The sequence below is a fragment of the Zeugodacus cucurbitae genome, chromosome 6 (genome assembly GCF_028554725.1).
Source record: "Zeugodacus cucurbitae isolate PBARC_wt_2022May chromosome 6, idZeuCucr1.2, whole genome shotgun sequence".
Classification (NCBI taxonomy): Eukaryota; Metazoa; Arthropoda; class Insecta; order Diptera; family Tephritidae; genus Zeugodacus; species Zeugodacus cucurbitae.
The window spans coordinates 760015-779729 of NC_071671.1; the positions used below are offsets into that span (position 1 = coordinate 760015).

A 19715-nucleotide genomic window follows, 5' to 3' on the forward strand; every position below is an offset into this window, starting at 1 on the left:
CAGGCCTAGGTGCGTCGAGAGACAACCATAAACGTAATCTACCCTAATATAATCTATATAAGTATCGGTATAGGATGTTCTAGTAATCAAATAGTCAAATAATATCGACAATTATTTGTGTTCGAAATATGGAGAAACAGCTAAAACATTAATTACACACCAAAAATTTAGTAGATGCCAGGTTTCTAATTGGCAGGAAGTCCAAATTTAGTTAATTATGGATTAACATGAAATTTGTGAATAATTAATTAAACAAATTACTGAGTGTGTGAATATTATACGTATTTCCATTCATTTATTTAAATTAAAAGTGATTTATGAAACCTTTTAAATGGGTTATAACTCACGTTCCAAAACTCGTTTATCTACTATGTACGACTAAACAACACAGTCACTTTTCTGCAGAATAATTAAACATCAATTTCACATCGTCATTCACAGAGACATTTGGCATGTCTCTAATTTCAGTATGAAGTTATTATTGAAATGAATTTGGCATTGATTTTTGCTTTTCCTTCACTTATTAAGTATTTAGCCTACTTTTGGGCGCCATACCGCGGCTGGTCAGCGCGTTGTGGTGGTTACGCTTATAAAATTTGTGCTTTAGTTTGACCGAAAAGCTGTCGCTAAATATAGATTTCATTTCCTTTTTGTGTTTTTGCATTGAAATGAAATATGAGTGTGTGTGTGTGTGTGTGTGTTTTGACGCTTCCCCCCTACGCCACCAACAAGTAGTATGCATTCCATTCGCTTACACTTTTCTCTTGTTTACATGCGGCTTTTATGGCACACTTACTCGTATACTTATTCGCATTTATTTGTGCCGTCTTCGCGCTGACGAACTACTCTAACGGTTCTTTGCTCAGACGACGCACACCGTACTCTTGTCGATGTAAAGATAAGAAATAAATAAAGAAATCTGGGTCAGAGCATTTATGCTTTTATGCTGAATGACTTTAGTTGCTCGGCATGTCCTTTGACCCAAATGCCAGACGGCGTAAATTACCGTTGTGACATTGCCGGTGCGACACCTCGCCTAAACACAAAGGATAATAAGCCGAGGTGTTGAAGTGTGCAGAAATCTACGCACCCAATTGAGCCGAAGAGGAGTGAGGAGAGGCGGGGCGCTTGTGTAAGTGCCGCAGAATGAATTGCAAGTGACACAATGCCATTGAGAGCACCGGTGGGCGGTTGAAGGAGGGTGTTTGTATGAGTTCTTTTGGGTGGAAATTCTGGGCCACCAGGTGCACATAAAAGCCATGACAATACCGCCTTGGTTTTACAACCATTTCCATTTGTGTTGTCATAAATCACCGAACATGTTTTCGCAGATTAAATGCAAATTTTCCGTAATCATTTCGTTGCACTTCCTGTCAAATAAATTTCCAACTGTACAAGCGCTAAAACCAAAAACAAAATGTCAAATAAGCTTCGTCGCAGCCGCAATTAAGCTGTGTGTAAAATAGTCTGGCATAGCGGTTAGCAGACTGACGAGTGCATGGCGCATAGTGAAAGTGAGCCAAATATCAATCATGTTGCAGAAATAAACTGTTGCACAATTGCGAAATTTATAGTTATTTTTGTCGTAGCGCCACTGCCACTCTGCGACACATACACATACAGACACAATCACAGAGAGACGCCGAAAACATTCACGAAAACTCAAAGCAGGCGGTTGAGCGATAATAAATTTTACTAGCGTTTAAAGTCACAAGCAAACGGGGACACTCTCGAGGGGTACTTCACTTCAAAAAGGACATTTTAGCCGAAGTTCAACTCTTATCCGGCGAAGTACTCCAACAACTTCACTATTACTCTTTTAAAATGCAATTATGTTCCAAGACGTTAAGAATAACGACTGAAAAGTGAAAGCTTTTGAAAGTAATAAACCTCCATTACTGGAGAACGTTTACTTCTGGGAAGGCATACGCTTCGTAACCCGATTTCCAGTTTGGTCATATATTCTTCGCATATATTTTCGGAAGACCAATTTTCCTACACTTTTTCTAAACCATGTTATTTTTCCAAAAAATGTGTACATCCTTTCTTAGCCATTATCACTCGAAATATCTGCAAAATACTTAAAATCACCTCCTGTAATCGCAAGTGCCACTTATTTCATTACTTATGTATTCAATTTAATTGTTGAGAAAGAAGGAAAAATTTCGAAAAATTCTCGTGGAATCAAACTTTGTGTGAATCAAAGTGACGAGTTAAATTTAATTTTGACTTTTCAATTTCAATTTAAAGTGTTTTCCACACGCGAATATCATCAAAATCACCAGAAAGCGAATAAAGCAAACAAAAGAGAAGCAGCGAAACACTAACAATACCATGCGAACCAGCCACTCTTTAAGAACGAAACTTTTGCCAGCGCTATAATGCGGCCTACTAACTTGACTGAAAAAATGCCTATTAGTTGGCGGCTTTGCTAACTCGTTAAGCCGTCTGTGAATGGGAGAAGTTCTTGCTCGATTTCTCCATCCACTTCGCAAATAAATTTCTCACTGAAGTAATTTCTCACTCAAACTCAAAGCACCGCAAAGTGTTTCTGAAGTGATTTTATCGAATTCACAAACACCCAAGCTCACACACACATAAGTATTTTCGCAAGCGTCGCTCTCTCACTGGCTGCCTGGCTTGGCTATGAGTATGTGTGCGTGTGTGACATCTACTATTTGCCTTTCTGTTTTTATTTTTCTCTACGCGGCGAAATAACCTGTTGTTGTCGCTTGATCCCTGTGCCAATTTCGCCACTTTTTAGGTGTTTTCGCACGCGACATACTCCTTCCTCCACCTTTTGTGTGGAACTTTCAACTTTCTTCGAAATTCAATCAGTTTTTTGTATTTGTAGTTGTTGTATATTGAACTATATTTTATTCACGCGCGTTTTTGTGCCTTTTGATGATAAACAGTTTGACATGTGGCTTAGGGCTTCTTGACGTTAGAATGCGGCTACAGGGCAAGAAATATAATTAATGGCATTTGAAGTGCGATTTGCTTTGAGTTTAGATGTGATGACAACAAAAACATCAATCCTTTAGTATATAGCCGGTGATGTCAGCAATTAAACCTCGTTCAAGGCTCAATTTTACTGTAAGTCTAGGGAATTTCTTCCCTAGAATCCAAATATTGCTTGCATTACAAGCTGAAACATAGTAATCACTGAGAATACTGAAATTGACAAATATAAAATTAATCTCAATCGTCACTGATGCATTGCTCTCTTTTTCCGAAATATTTTCCATCTTTTGAAATTACGGAGATGATATCCTATTCCGAAAAGTCATAGTCCAAGAAACTTAATTTAATGTATTGACAATATTAAATAAACTCTGCTCAGAATAAGGAACACAACATCAACAACAACAACGCTACACATATATAGAATCTCGACGATAAAATACGATATGTGGCGCTCCAACATAAACAACTTCGCGCAGTCTTCCATCGTCAAAGGTGATTGAATTTCCTTGGCTTTGGCCGAGGGGTCAAAACAATAAAACTTTAGAACAACAACAATAAGAAAATACAAGTCTAACGACCATGCAATAGAATGCAAATGAAGCGAACGAACGAGCTGGCGTAGCCGCCGCCAAGACGAGTGCAAGCTCCGTGCGATAAACTCGTTAGAAATGAGAATCTCGTTAGGCCTAAGGCAGTGTTAGTGGCGGCAGGAAGAACAAAGTGCATTGCATTTGAGAACAATCGTATGTGTGGAAATCCTTGGCTAATGGCCACGCGCGCACTGGGTTACTAGACAAGGCAGCAAGCGTCAGTCGGTCAGTAAAGCCGAGAACATGTCGAAGTATGAGTGAGCAGCGCAGGGGTGCTTCAACTTTGGTGAAACCAGGCCTATGAGCGGCGTTCACCGGCACTCAACACGGTGGCATGTCGCGCTTGAATGTCGAGTGCGAGGACGAGCAACTGCGATCAGCGGCCGGAGCGTCCCACCCGAGGAAAGGGGCATTTGCCTGGGCCGTTCACCAGCAAGTAATTTATGTTAACGAAGAGGTTTCCAAATGCAGGTGCTCGCTCGGAGTTCGAGTGGGTGGGTGGTGCCGCATCGTGTAGGGTGAGTCCGTTCGTCCATATTTGTGATTTTGCTTATATAGTATGCACATTTACGTGTGTGTGTTTGTCGGTTTTGTCATGCACTGCACTGAATTTTCACTGGGATTTTCCTCGACGCGAGCAATTTTTCGACGATTCATTGCACGTTCAAAACGTAGAAATTTTCATATACTGAGTTAAATGACCGCTTTAATGAGGAGTTTGCAAGGCAAAATGTTTGGCTGAAAGAATTTTCAGCAAAATTTAAGAATATTTCACATCGATATTTTAAGTATTCTGCGTGTATCCATTATATACAATATTTATGCACTTATATATGTTTAGTACACACATATGTACACATATAGCTCCGCAATTATAAATTCACTGATTCACTTTTCAACTTGAGCACTTTAATTTGTAAGACCGTAGGTCGGTTTTGGATTTTAAATAATTTCGAAACACACAACAACAACTCCTTGCGCAATATTGAGCAATTTTTGTTAGAAGATTATACACATTCACTACATATGTTTATATATATATATAAATATATATATTTACATAAATTTTTTTTGCCGACGTACCGCAGTCTCAAGCCGTTTTCCTTTTCTGCATCGATCCGCTGCACTTGCCGTCCGTTAAGAAACTGAAAAGCATTTCTGCTCTCGCTGGCCAACTTGAATTTCCTTGCCACTTTACTTTCAGTGCCTGTTAATTTTTATTTTGTGAAATTTGCCTTTTTCCCCCAAAGAACACTAAGTTGAGTGCTTTCTTTTGGACATATTTCTGCGGTACAGGTGTGTGCGTGTGTGTTGGAGAGGGTATGTTGCTGTGTGCGCCACTTTCTCCAAGAATTGTTTTTGCATTAGTTGTTGCGGTTGGCAAACTCGCCTAGCTGTAACTGATTGTGAATTGGCCTGGGGCTGCGAGGGACTCGGCCGGTCGTCACTGCTGCGGACAAAGTACGAAAACGTGGGTCAGTAAACCTACTTCCGGTTGACATAAATTCGCCTTGGACATGAAAACGTCGCTGGCTACTACAATGCACAACACACCCCGCTAAACCCACACCAGTGACAGCAAAAACAAGAACAACAAAGGATAGCTTAAAGTAGTACCGTAATACTACAAATACTATTTCGCACTCAGTGATCAACTGGACTGTTGCCGGCAACAAAAACACGTGTAGGCGAGAGACTCAGAAGTGTAGTCTGGAATTCATTGGCATCCAGAGCTGACGCATTACTTGGGTCACAGAGTCGTCCTTGCACAGGTCGCCAGTTCTATTATCTTTTTTGCCTTAACTGCAGAACCCATTAGTTTACCATTTGTCTAAAAGTAATTGTCGGACAAGAATTTATGAATTATGAATTAGAGTTATTTATGGAACATTTTCACGAGCAAGCTTTAATACCAGCTTGCTGTGCAGCATTACTTTATAATTGTGGATCTATGTTAGATTCTTATGGCAATAATAAGGCCTCCCGAAAGAGTTAACAGATTTACACTACTCAGTTTGCCAAATATTAAGTTGAATACTAAACGAACTCGGAAGAGCTGAAATGTTTCTCAACAAAAACAACAATTCAAAAAGGAATTCAGAAATTCCATTTCATCAAGTTGACACCAGTAAGTGCGTGTTTGCTCTAAGCGACTCATATGCCTGTAAGTACATAACAGTAAATAGTACTTGGACATGTGCACTCTGCGTCCCCCCTTAACCCCTTTGAAAACACTTCCGTCACTCGCACTTTTGACAACAAAATCTTCGCCTGCTGACACGCGTTACATTTGCCACGTTTCCTGTTCTTGACCCCCCTCACCCACGTACCGGGTATTTTGAGTGGCCGTCTAGGAAGTTAATGCAGTCAGCTGGAAAATTGGTATATTACCCAGTTTGTCGCCAATGAATACCACACATCACATAACGGCTGTTAGCTAACCGTTAGTCAGAGAGCGCGGGAGGGAGTACGAAATGAAAAATGGACATCAGCAAAATTGTGGATAAGCGTGTGGGAGTTGGGACGGGGTTGTATGTGGAGTCAGCAATGTGCCAAGGTAAACCGCGTGCTTCTCAAGTCATACAAATATGAAAAAGTACTGTGATTGTGGAAATCCCTCCTCGCAAACACCACACGAATGGAGTAAAAAGAAAATATGTTGAAAACGCACACGACGAGAAGTTAATGAATTGTAAGACACATTTTCGGTGGTGTTAATAATTACCGTTATTGTTATTAACTTGCCAGATTATACAACAAAACAGTCGAAGAGTCAGCAAAATCCCAGCTTTTGTAATACAATGCCAATTCATATTCAACTGCGAAATGGTCGGTCGGAAAATATACGCGAGGTTTTCAAACACGAATATTTCTGACTTCAATATGAATTGAAGGAACATAAAGATTGCTTTTGTTTGTGTATAAAAATATGCATTGTAATATTGAAATGTAAGAAAACTCTTCACAATCCAATCTGCCATTATCTACAAAGCTTTTCGGGGGCCTTAAGCCTACGGCTAAATATGTATATCACTATTTTTGAGACAGTTATTTTGGGCAACTTTTTCCAAAATTATTTTTGATAGATTCATATTACACCTCACAAGGCTAAGCTCTGTTTTGTTTCAGAGACATTTTCAACGTTTCGATTTTATTTATCAAATAAATTGTCACGCAGTCTTTGGTTTTATTTGATTTCCTACAAGGTACGCTATTAGCTTGGTCAGAGTTGCACGCAAAATTTCAAGGTAAGCCGAATCATTTAACTAACAACAGTCAACCGATTAACTAACGACCGACGTCACCGACATTTTTATTCATTTGCTCAATTCACTAAATTTTGATTTGTTATATTTTTGTTTTTTGTTCTTTGTTGGTTTGTGCCATTTCCGCAATACGAATCTTGAGTTAAAGCTTTAAATGTCCTCCCGACGCTTTGTTCAAAGCATAGTACAAGCGAAAATTGGGTGCCGGTGGACTGAAATGAAAGCAGGTCAAGGCTTTGAGTCATATGCGAGACAGGCGACTTACGCAGCTGGATAGTGAGATAGGGGAAATGAGTAAGTGCTCAGCCGAATTATTGTATTTGGTGCGTGCAGACCAGCATACTTTTCGCCATTGTTGAATTGAAAAATCAGTATGATGAATAGAAGCAAAAATGTGCGGGTGCGTCAACTTAATGGACTTAGTGCTTCATTAACTTGAGTTGAATTGCTGTTTTTTCAGAACTCCCTTGTCGGCTTTTAACACGTGATAGCTAGTTTTTGCTTTTGATCTACCAATAACACTCCTGAGCCAAAAATGCCCCAGTTTTACATCATTTTTATTATTTTTTAATTTTAGTCAATTGAACTCTTGATTGAGTAATTACACAAATTATTTTATACTTACTTCAGAAATGAGTTGAAAGAAGAGAACCACATAAAATTATTTAAATAAACGCCAAGACCCGTATATTGAAGGGTGTGTTCAATAAGCTGTATCAGGGCACAGTGTTTGAGGAGTCTTCATTGCACAGCTTTATTTACTCCTTTAATAATCGTAAGTGCGCTACACCTTCACATTTGCCAATAAAGCCAAGCAAAGCACTTTCATCGAACCAATGTCCGTTAATTTGCCGTAATTATCCGCTGCACCTTTGACAACACCCTCTATCTCAGTATGTGCAATAATGTGAACTATTTCCCCTCGGTGCAGAAATTGTGAATTGTGCATCCGCTTTCCTGTCCCACGGCAGCGAGTATTCTCGAAATGTTTGCACAAAATGAAACATTTTCAGAACCGCGCAATTTGTCGAAGCCACGCTATCGCTGAAATAATTTCTAAGTTTGCCACATTCTACATGTGACCTGTGGCATGTGGCCTGCGGACTGCACCCAGTCATTTACCTCGAGCCACGACATATGCAAATTCTTGGCGGCTGATTGCATTGTTTAAGTAACTCTAAGATACACCCAGATTATCGTCTGCTGACCCATATTTGCATTCGATTGAATAAATGCTTTGCAATTTTCCGCCGCACATGTTGCATGCAACGCAAGCCAAGCGGCCATAATTGAATGCTTTGCACTTGGCTATGATTGTCAATAGTAGCGTTATAGCACTCAATTGTTGTGTAACGGTAGTTGTGGTATACTTTCTTTGGCATTGTAACCTCGACAGTAAAAATTTCTTCTGATTGGACATCTCCTCATTTTACTATTACCAATAATGTGGAAAAAAATCTAAATAGTCTAAATATCTGCCAAGAATAGCTGAAGTTGCGGTGTCACTAACTTTGAAGATATAACTTATCTAATCTTCGGCTGCCCAATTTGAATAGTCATCATATTCTGTATGAATCTTAGTTGGTTGAGATAGCTGTGACAATGTCCGTATTACAACAAATTACAACAAACGTCTTAATGGTTGGTAGACGTTCTAAAATACCTAGATGTGGTTAGATTTCATTGCAACGACTTTTATGAATATCAGTAATGGATTTTTTATTTCATGAATAGTTTATGGTTTACAAGAAAAATTAGTTAAAGTGTACAACTATGCACATTTATAAAATGAACACCTTTAACATAAAGCTCGACGAGCCATGAAGCTTTCTGTAAAGATTTTGTAAGCTTCTAAGAAAGGAGCTTTTACAGAAATGCAATAACTCTTTGCATTGATACTGGTTAAGTTAGAAAGCTTTATGGCTTTAAAGCTACGAAAAGATTTATGGAGCTTTTCAACAGAAATGTCGCTCATAATGAAATGAATGGATTTTGAATCAACTATTTATTTATTGCTGTTAAAAATTGTGAACTGCATATTAGATAACTACTGCTAACGGTAAATATTTAAATAATTTAATTTTTTTTTACCAATTTTTCTAAAAATTTTTATAATCATACTGCACTATAATTATTGACCTTAAAATCGTCGAATTGATCTGCGATAATAAAGTTTGACTGCCGAGTGGAAATAAACCCATGATCATCGGCTGATATGAGTGACAAGCTTCTTGGAGGTAAAACTGCTCGACCTGCAATTCAATTTCGTTTTAAACAATGTTACATAAAAATATTTCCATATGTATGTATTTACACTTCGCTCCCAGCATCTATTCAGTTGCCACAGTTCGGAGAGAGTTTCCATTATGGGTATGCACCTCGCAAAATTCTTCTGCAGGCGTTGAAAGGCGAAGAGCACCTCCAAAGTATCGGCACAGTAGATCGCTGTAACAATCAGAAAGCATGTAATGGCCCACGGCGGCATGTCCAGTAGCACAGCCTCGTGCGGTTTTGTTAGGGAATATAGCAAATATACCATGCTGACATTATACAAATAAAACACGAATATCACACAGCCCGACTGCGCCCCCAATACTACGGTCAGCCGATCGGCAAAGCACAACAGCTTCTGTCGGGTCGCCATCAATTCATTGAATTGATTGATAAGCCGTGCGCAGCGTCGTGGAAAATTGTGCGGCCACAGACGCCGTTGTGCCGCCAACAACGCGACAGCATCCACAATGCTCTGGAGTTCTTCATTGAGTGCTTCCAGGTAGAAATTCAAAACACACATGCCGAAAAAGAAGTGATTCACCACTTGACTAAGTAGAGCGAAGTAAATGGTCATCAGTATAATGCTCTGTTGGTCCCGCCATTTGCCTGAGTGCCATGCCATCAGGAAACGCAGCATATCGGTGGCGCAAATAAACAAAAGCTTCCGCAATAAAGCATAGCGAAAGCGCCGCACCGACACTGTCGAGTGTGGAAAATGACCGGCTCGTACACGAACCAGACGCTGAAAGTCTATGATGAGCGCGATTACATCGTGACGCCGCCACCAATAAAGCGCTAAAATGAGCACGCACGCGACCGACCGAGCCAAGGACAACGACACGTAGAGGAACTGAAAGAGATCACGCGCCTTGGAGTTGTGCGCAATGCCCACAATGTCGAGCTTAAACTGCTGCGGCAACAATGACACTATCAACAGGTTGGACAGCAAAGCGTACAGCGCGACGCGGAATGTAGGTCGTACGTTACCTCTGTGGAAGTCATACTCGAACCGAAGCAAACCGAATGCCAGCGAATAGTAATATGTGAAGCGGTAAAAGTACTGTAAAACCAGAGGCATTTTTACTGACTAACACTGCGACGTAGCCGTATTGTTGAGTTAGCCCAAAAGCGACTTGGTTTGCCATACTGCTGATGAGTATCGCAACGGCAACCGAAGATGGCATCAGGGCTTTCTTATCAACATTAATTAATATCTACCTGAAACAAGGCCTACAAAAATGTGCATGTGTGTGTGTATGGCTACATTCATATTGGAAAATTATTATTGATTGAGAGGAAATCCGAAAGAACGCAAACAGAGGTATGGTGCTTTTTGAGCTTGCGAGATATTTGGAATAAATTACCTCTACCTCTTACAACCAAAAGTTCCAACTAACTCACTAACTGTGAAATATTCACATTTTATGTGAGGAAACTATTTAACTATTTCTGGATCTAACTTGTGACCACATTATTTAATCCAATTATAGATTGCAAGAATTACATTTCTGACTCAAGTGTTTTAATAAAGGATATTGTAGAAATGATTTGACATTTTAAAAGTTGGATAATTACTCTCAAAACTAGTCGCGCCTCACAGCTAATATACCCAATAGCAATAATAAATCTTCGGATAAACATTGGGATCAGCAGCAGGGCTTCGAACTAAATAACGTATTTTCGAAAAAAATACAGATTTTTTCTCAGTGTATAAGTAAAGCGCCAAAATGAATTCTGTTTGCTCAGCTATTCAGACTTTGACACCTAACCGAATGTGTTAGATGTAAAGTGAATGTCGGACAGGGCTAACGTGTGTTGTCGCTCAAAATTAAGGACTTATAATAAAAATGGAAGACCGTCAGAAAAGAGTAATTGCAGTAAATCGTTGGCTACAAAACTCGGCCAACATTCTGGGAATAATTTTCGGTGTTACCAGATTTCACGTAGATATGCATAGGCAGACGATTAAGAGTTCGCGTTTAATTACTTTCTACGTTTGGTTCGTGAATATTGGAACTGCAGTTTCATTGCCCTTTCTCTTCTGCTATCTGTTGGCATACACAACTGCGAACTTCAAAAACAACTTGTTGATTTTAACCGATGTGCTGAATATGGCAATACTTTTTATCGCCATAGCTTACAGCATATTGTCACGTCATCGTCGAGAAATGGCTTGCATTGGAATATTGAAGGAGATATTTGCTATAGATAGAGCATACTTTCGTGCACAATCTACGCGCGTGGAAATACTAAGACGTACGAATCGCATGTTTCTGCTGAAAATGTTCACAATATTATTCCAAGCGATATGGCCTATTGTTAGCATAATGCTGTCAGCGATAAAAATCGATATGGAGATCTTAACACTATCATTTTACTTCAGCTTTATTGTGGTCATGGCCCATGGCGTTTTGTGTTTGTATCTTCTTCAAATGTTGGAGATACGGAGTCGAGTATGCGTGCTGAATGCGAAACTGGATAACTTGCGGAGGTACTTGGAGCGAATGCATAGGAGTAGTAAAGGTCGGCAGAAACATAATTATGCAGCACTACAACGATTCGCTACGATTGCTGCTAGAGATTTGGGAGAACTGGCGAAGGTGCATGTACGGCTGACCAAATTGCTGGTGCGTCTTAACGACACCTTCAAGTGCCAAGTCATCGCTGTTCTACTGAGCTACATAATCAACAACGTGACGTTCTGTTATTTTATTTATCTGGCGCTGGACGGCAAGGCAGCATCGGCGAGAAACATATTCCTGTGGTTGGCGAATTTGCTTAGCACAATTTTCGCGTTTATGGACATCAATTTGCTGTACTGGATCTCGCAATACACCACACATGCTTTTCAAGACACCAGACACATACTGCAAAGTTATGGGACTTTGCCACTCACCAACCAAAAGCTCGAGCGGCAGGTATACTAAGTGCACTAGATAAATATATTCCTCACACTTTTTCAATTATCTTAATTTTCAGTGCGAACAGTTTGCCTTGCAACTCTTGCAACAGGAAACAGATATCCGCATAGGTGGCATGTTTTCGCTGAATCGGCAGACATCGTTGGCAATGGCTGCCTTTACCTTGCGGCACACAATCATTCTGGTGCAGTTCGATTTTGAGACGCGTTTATCTAGCGCAATCTCCAGTATCACAATTGAGACTTTTGTTGATATGATTCGGCTTAGTAGAGTTTGAGTTAAACAGTTATAACATTTATTCTAAAACTCTTCTTTTTTTTTGGAATAAACTAGCTGGCAACCCTGAAACCCAACACACATTTCAAGCTCTTACGGGTACATATGCATTACATACGAGGGCGGTCCAAAAAGTACTTACCCTTACCACCCGATGAAATTTGTAGTTTCGTGCAATTTGATCAAGAGCTTTAACTTCTATATATAGCTACTGGTGTCGTTTCACCTTGGTCGGTTTTAGATGAATAATGTTGGACAACGTGACGGTGGTCCCACAAATCGTATTGGCAGACCCTGATTGAAGGTGTGCAATATAACTGCGAGTAGACTTTTAAGCGTAATCCGAAGGATTTTCGTCGGTTTCGAAAACTGTCCACAAAACATGGATCCCCTGATAAATACCAAAGACCAAGGAATTCTCAAAGCTGTTAAGCTGTCGTTGGGCCAAGTGAATCGAGACAGAAGCATCCTTTTTTGAAACATTAAGTTAATTTTTTTTTCAAAATTTTCGTTTCTCTTTGGTAAGCACTTTTCTGTCCGCCCCCGTATGTATTACAGTATTCGAATATGGCATAATTGAGCAATGAGGCCTCATTTTAGCCAATAGGTGTTTTACAAGTATTTAATTGATGTAATTGAGTGCCTTAGGGATGCGTTACGATTGCAATCGTTTTACTGTACGCACTGGTGCTTCGCTGGGGTCGGTCGCACAATTGCACAAGAACGGAAACAGTCGCTAACGGCATTCAATCGATACACTTCATCCTAATAATTTGTAAAGCGATGTCTAAACTTGTATCACGCTGCTTGGAGTTCATGAATTATACCGCAATTTTTGTCGGATTCACCAGTCTACGTATTGATTATAGTTCCCAGAAGATATACGAATCGCGGCTGATCAATTGCTATGTTGTGATTGCCAATATTATCACAGTATTTCTGCTGCCGATCGCTCACGCGCTATCCATTAAATATATAACTGTGAATTTCAAAAATAATTTACTTGCTTTCACCGACTTGGTGAACTTGTTCATCGTCTACACAGTTGTTGTGTTTTCGGTGTTGAGTCGCTTTCGCCGCGAGCGCATCTACAAGGAGATATCACGGGATATTTTCAAACTCGACCGATCATACTTCAATAAACTGACTACGAATGCGCGCATCGAGAAACACGCCAACGTGGTGATATTCATCAAAATGATCACCGTCTGCCTGGAGCAGTTCGTACCCATCACTGGCATATTGTATCAGGCGATACGGGTGGACATTTACGTCTGGATGCTGGCATTGTACACCAGTCTCATCGAGAGCATTTTGCACGCGGTGTTGTTCTTGTTCTTCTACATGTTGTGGCAGGTGCAGAAGCGCGTGTGGCGCCTGAATGCCCACCTGAAGGAGCTGCTGCACAGTCTGCAGAAGTTACATAAGAGCGCCGCTGGCATGCTGCCGCCAGACAGCTCCACCTTACAGCAGTTGAGTGCATTGGCAGAGGAGGAGCTCAGTGAAATTACCGGCGTGCAGGCGCGGCTCATTGCAATGTTGTTGCGCCTGAACTCCGTCTACCGTTGGCAGGTCATCGTGGTGTTACTAACATATCTGTCCTGCAACATTGCGTACGGATACTATTGGGTGGTGTCGTTCAATAGCCAGATTAGCAGGCCGCAGAATGTGCCGTCCATTATAGCGTCGCTGGGTGCTAGTGTGATTGTCTTCATAGACATCAATTTGTTGTACTGGGGTGCAGATGCCATAACGAGTGCCTGCCAAGACACCGGACAAATACTGCGACGCTTCCAAGAGTTGCCGCTGATGAGTGCCGCTTTTGAGCGCCAGGTAGTCGAAATTTCAAATATATAAATATGAGTATAGGGTACACAAACGGCACTCTTACTAGAAAAATTTAAAATGCTTGAATATTTAGTTGGTTCTCCTTTTATTCAATATAATTTGATGTACACCATATTTGCAGTGCGAACATTTTGCTCTACAATTGAAACAACAACAAATGAATATCAACATCGCCGGCATGTTTTCTCTAAATCGGCAGACTTCGTTGGCTCTTTGGGCCTTCAGCGTGCGCCACATAGTCATCTTGGTGCAGTTTGATTATGAAGCGCGAAAGCAATCGAATCGCGCGAACGGCGTGCTGGACCATATTAACCACATGCTACAATTCGGTGATGATTATTTGGAGCTATGAGCGCAGTGATACGTCCATAAGATGCCTGTTGAAAGTCCAGTTTGTCGAACTCTTTTAAGTATTTTGAATAGTATTATATTTAACCAGCAATTGAAGTTACTTACTTATCGACACAAAATATTAGTCACATTTTTTCTAGTAAAGTATTCTTAATTTGAAATGAATTAAAAAAGCAACACGTTTTGCTCGTTTCCCATATTAAATTTATTTATGCTGGTATAATAACAGCATGCCGCCAATCCATGTTACCAACAGGTAGAAACTCGCTGCGTTTCTGCGTCAGAGAAAGCTTGTATGCCACGAGTATTCAATAATTAAGGCCTATTTGGTCGGTCGTCACATATCAGCAGATGGCACTTAAAATCTTATCGCGTCAATCGCACGCCACCACCTCGTTAATAACTGTGTCATTATGAACACTTCGCCTGAGTGCGAGGTCTCAGTCATTAACAATCACTCGCCATCCAACGCGCACGCCGCACATAACGTTAGACAGTGGTACAGTTTTCCTCGGAATCACACACAGGACCCAGTTCGCTCGTCAAGATGAATATGCATAGTGCCTGCTACCAGCGCTTTTACAACTACGTCGCCATTTCGCTGGGCATGACTTCGTTCAACTACAACGCCACCACGGCCACTTACAAGCAACGGCTGTGGATGCGGGTGTTGGCTCTGGTGGGAAATCTGTGCACGGTTCTGTCGCTGCCTTTTATCTTCAGGGACGCCATGGAGCGCACCTCTGCGATACAGTGGAATCCCACGATGACCTACACGAATTACCTAACATACAGTGTGCGCACCTTGGTGGTGCTCTACACCATATTGAAGCGTGGAAAAATCGACTTGGTCAACTATGAAGTGCTGCGTAAGTACCGCTGTTTGCGTGAGACTTACCTGGGTCAGCTGCCGCGTGTGGCTCTCATCGAACGGCGCATGAATCGACTCTTCTATGCCAAATATATAAATATGAGCATGCTAATTCTTCTAACGGCGGTGATCTTTCTACAAATCAGGGGGTTTGAGTTCACTTGGTCGAATTTGTATCTCTTATTGATGGTACTGCAAACGACGGCCATACTGCATCTGACGATATTCAACTTCTTTTGGTTCTTGTGGTCCATTTGTTGTAGTCTGAAGTACGTGCAATGGCGCATACGAAATTTGTTGCTGGAGATGAGTGAGAGCGTACGGACGGGCAAGCGCTGGCGTCTGAACATGTTGGCCGCGGAAGTCCAGCGCATATTGGAGGCGCACTGGCAGCTGTCGGAACTGGCGCGGTTGGTGACGCAGAACTATCGCTTTTTGGCACTGGCATTGTTCTTTGATGAGATTACTTCGGTCGTGCGGCAACTCTACTATGGCTTCATCTTCACCTTCGACCACAGAGCTGAGCTTTATTTCTTAGTTGTTGGCACTGTTTATTTCTTCGCTATGGTATTGGACGTGTACCTGAATTTCTTGATATGTGACATAACTGTAAGGGCTTACTATGCGTGTGTGCATCAATTGGACAATATTTATGCATTGGACTCGCACTGCAAGGCCCTCGAAGAAACGGTGAGTTGATGCTAGCATTCGCATAATATCCGATTTATTGACATTTGAGTTTACAGGTGGAAAAATGTTTACTACGCAACCTCAATAGAGACTTTCGTTTAGACTTGTGCGGCATGATTACCATAAACAAGCAGAGATGGGTTCATGTCATGCAAAGAGTCGCCTACGATTGCCTCACCCTTGTTCAGTTTCATCTGATTTTCAACGTGAATAAAAACTTTAATTGATATGCAAGAATCACTTCAATATATTTTTTTAAGGTGAAAGTGTTTAACTACGATTGCTGAATATCTTCTTGCTCCTTGAAGAGTCCATAAGAAAACATGACTAATTTTGAATTTTATTATTGAATTATCGGTGAATCTTCTATTACGATGGTGACCACTATCCTTTTAGACGGCACAGTGAATTCTCGGCCCATTTTGTCTAAGCTTAAAGGCACCATTAAAGAATGAAGAGGAAGTGAAGGGCTTGAAATCCCGCAGTCAACGAACCCGGCCGATCATTGTTGTTTGGGTACTTGTACCCTTCCATTTGCCAAGCAAACAGATCCAAATGCATCTTTGCAAGATAGCATTTAACAAAGTGCACAATTGCATTATTAAGTTTGAGTTGATTGACGATAAATGACACAGTCAAACAGTCAATGGCACAGCCAAGCGCAGACTTCACTGTTCGATAGCCAGCCAGTCACTGCTTCGACGCCAAAGCGCTCGGCTGCGTCTTGGCTTTTATACCCGCGAATATGGCCGGTCTTAAGGTGTTCATATTCCATATGTGGTACTATTATCTATTGGCCATCGGTTTTTCCTCGTTGTACTTCGACTTCCGCCGCAAGCGTTTGTTAACGCCACGTTGGCTGCGCTGCTACTGTTTCTTTACAAATGGAGTGTTGCTGCTGACTTTACCCTTTTACTGCAGGAATGGCATGGTATACTTAGACGCCTTCATAGAGAAACCGTTGCTGGTGATAGCCGGTCGGTTCAATGTTGTGATGCAGAGCTTCGTCATTCTCTACACACTCACCATGCGCCACCACCATGATCAGCGATATTATGGCATTGCGCAGCGGCTACTGCGCTTGGAATGGATTTATTTTGAGAAGTGGCTGGAAGCGCCGAAACTCAGTTATGACAGGCTTTTCTACCTCAAACTCTTCACGCTTTTCTTTCAGAATATTACGCTCGTGTTGGGTTGCGTAACCATACTGGAGAAGCGTTCGCTGACGTGGGATGATTATCTGCTGAATGTATACTTTTTCATAATATGGAATACCCTGTACTCGATTACGCTGACCTACTTCCTCACACTGTTGCACATTGTCAGGCGCTATGACGTGTTAAATATTTATTTGCAACGGCGCTTGCGGTGGCTCAACGCGGCCCCACATGACTCGTCAGTGCAGATAACGGACGCGTGGCTGTCGGAGCTTCGACGGCTACTGGATGTACACGAACAACTGCAGACGATTGTGGTGCAAACGAATAATTTATACCGCTCTCACATCACCGCGATGCTACTGATCTTCTTCCTCAGCAGCACGGTCACCTTTTATCTGGCCTTCATGAATTTGGCGAAATGGTCGACCAAACAGTTGTATATCATTACGTCCTTCTTGCTGTTCGCCCTTAAATCATTTGATGTATTTTTAACCAATCACTGCTGCGAAATTCTTGTTGCACGCCACAGCGAGGCGCTGTCGCTGCTCAAGCGTCACCAGCACCGACTGCACGTATGCGCTGAGTACGAGCAAATGGCAAGTGCATTATTGGATATTGGCTTTATAAGTTTTTTTTGGTCCAATTGATATTGTCTTTTATTTGCAGTGCACCAATTTCTCTTTGAATGTCGCGCTGTCCAGATTCACCATCAATATTTATGGCATGTTCAATCTGAATCACCGCGCCACACTCGCTGTCCTACGCAACGCCGTTATGCATGCTCTGATTTTAATACAATTCGATTACATAGTGGACCCAGAAAAACGACACGAAAATTAAAAATTTATGAACTCTATATTTATTGCTGTATTAATGTTGTGTTTTCTTATTTGATGTGTCATAAGTGTATTAATAAAGGGTGCATCTCCAACTCCAACAATTTGTCCAATCATTTGATTGAGTTCACATTTCCTAACAGTGTTTTGTTCGTAGTACCCAGACCCACACACAAATAGAAGTCGAATTTTTACAAGCACTTAATTAAATTGCATTGATCTTAATTCAGCTCGCATGCCAGTTTAGATAATTACCAAAAATCGTTGGTGCCTTCAATTACACAATCTGCCATCTGAGTTTTACAATTGACACACCAGTGCAGTCCTTTTTTAAACACAATGTGCTTGAACATAGCGGTGAACGAGCAGTTTTTATATATATAGAAGATTTTACTCTCACAGCTAAACTGATTTCTGATTTATTTTAGCGTCCAATATATGTGGATAAAGTCAACGCACCGATTCGCGACCTGCTCATTGGTTGACCATTTCATAACCAATTGTTTAACCATTAGAATATTGGTGATATTGCAAACCACTGTAGATGTCGTAGACGTCAAAGATTCTTGCGAACGCCAATTGCGGAGTAATTCCGTCGATTTCCGACTCGATAAATTTTTCTGCAGTACCTTACAGTGTGTTATATGTTTTTTCTGCTGATCTCTGCATATCGCATTACTCTGTTACAACATCATATCTCATAATTGTCGCATGGTCCACGCAGAGCTCCAGTCGAAAGGATTCGAACTCAATTACCACAAAACCAATTATTTCATCGAAATGCGCGGAGAAATATTGGTGACGAAGACCGTTAAGCTGTACTCGAATTCCAAGTGTTTCTTTTCTTTGCTTTATAAATTGCTTTCGCACAGCCTTCAACTGAAACCTGGCTCCGCGGTTGGATTCGGTCAATAAGAATAAAAATATGCTGCACAGTGACTACTGTGCCACGACTGCAACCATTGCACTTCGACCCGAGAAGGTGTGCAATAAAATTTTAATGTAACTTTAATGTGTATGGACAATAAACTACAACGCAACAGTTGCCCTTAATTAGATTAATTTTATTTATTTTCAGATAATTTAGAAATCATGCGATGTGGTAATGCTTACATTTATTAGCGCTGAATATTAAATCGGCTCGACTGCAATGCATTTTCGCCATATTTATTCTAGTTTAGTGTTTAGTTAACGAAGCTGCTGGAATGCGGACCGCTAAGCGCACAAAGGTGCTTAAAGGAATTTTAAGTTATATGAATATTGTCGCCGTATTCCTTGGCATCACAAGCTTCAAGCTCAATTTTAAAAAGAAACGCTTAGATCAGCCACTCTATATTCGCTTTTATGTTGTTTTTGCGAATATGATGACGCTGCTACTCATGCCGCTAGTATACGTGCACCAGGTGCGCACAATGAACAATGGTGCCGAGCACAGTCTGACCAACTTCACCGATTGTGTGGGTATGATCATCACATTTTCAGCAGTGGCTACGTCAGTGTTGCTCCGACGGAAGCATGAGGCTCACTATGCACGCATAGCGCAAGAGATTTTTCAAATCGACAAAGAATACTACAACAAAATGTCTATCGACTATAACAAAGAAGAACGGGGTCAGGACTATTTCCTCTACTTTAAGACGGTGTCTTTTTCGCTGCATGCAATCG

The 19715-nt window shown here is 41.0% G+C and overlaps 4 protein-coding genes across 4 annotated transcripts; 3 read left to right on the forward strand and 1 right to left on the reverse strand.

Annotated features, from left to right (window-relative positions):
• Positions 1-9026: 9026 nt before the first annotated feature.
• On the reverse strand, positions 9027-10175 carry LOC105213495 (putative gustatory receptor 36c). Its single transcript, XM_054235076.1, has 2 exons — positions 9202-10175; positions 9027-9075 (listed from the first exon to the last, which is right to left on the reverse strand). The coding sequence occupies exons 1-2, from the start codon at positions 10173-10175 to the stop codon at positions 9027-9029; spliced, it is 1023 nt and encodes a 340-aa protein (XP_054091051.1).
• Positions 10176-13077: 2902 nt separating this feature from the next.
• Positions 13078-14880, forward strand: LOC105213493 (putative gustatory receptor 22c). Its single transcript, XM_011186368.3, has 2 exons — positions 13078-14127; positions 14264-14880. The coding sequence occupies exons 1-2, from the start codon at positions 13078-13080 to the stop codon at positions 14492-14494; spliced, it is 1281 nt and encodes a 426-aa protein (XP_011184670.2). The 3' UTR covers positions 14495-14880.
• A 160-nt stretch (positions 14881-15040) lies between these two features.
• LOC105213492 (putative gustatory receptor 59b) lies at positions 15041-16063 on the forward strand. Its single transcript, XM_011186367.2, has one exon. The coding sequence runs from the start codon at positions 15041-15043 to the stop codon at positions 16061-16063; it is 1023 nt and encodes a 340-aa protein (XP_011184669.2).
• A 736-nt stretch (positions 16064-16799) lies between these two features.
• Positions 16800-18054, forward strand: LOC105213491 (putative gustatory receptor 59d). The gene is made up of 2 exons (XM_011186366.1): positions 16800-17786; positions 17881-18054. Exons 1-2 carry the CDS (start codon positions 16800-16802, stop codon positions 18052-18054), a joined length of 1161 nt encoding a protein of 386 aa, XP_011184668.1.
• The last annotated feature ends 1661 nt before the right edge of the window (positions 18055-19715 follow it).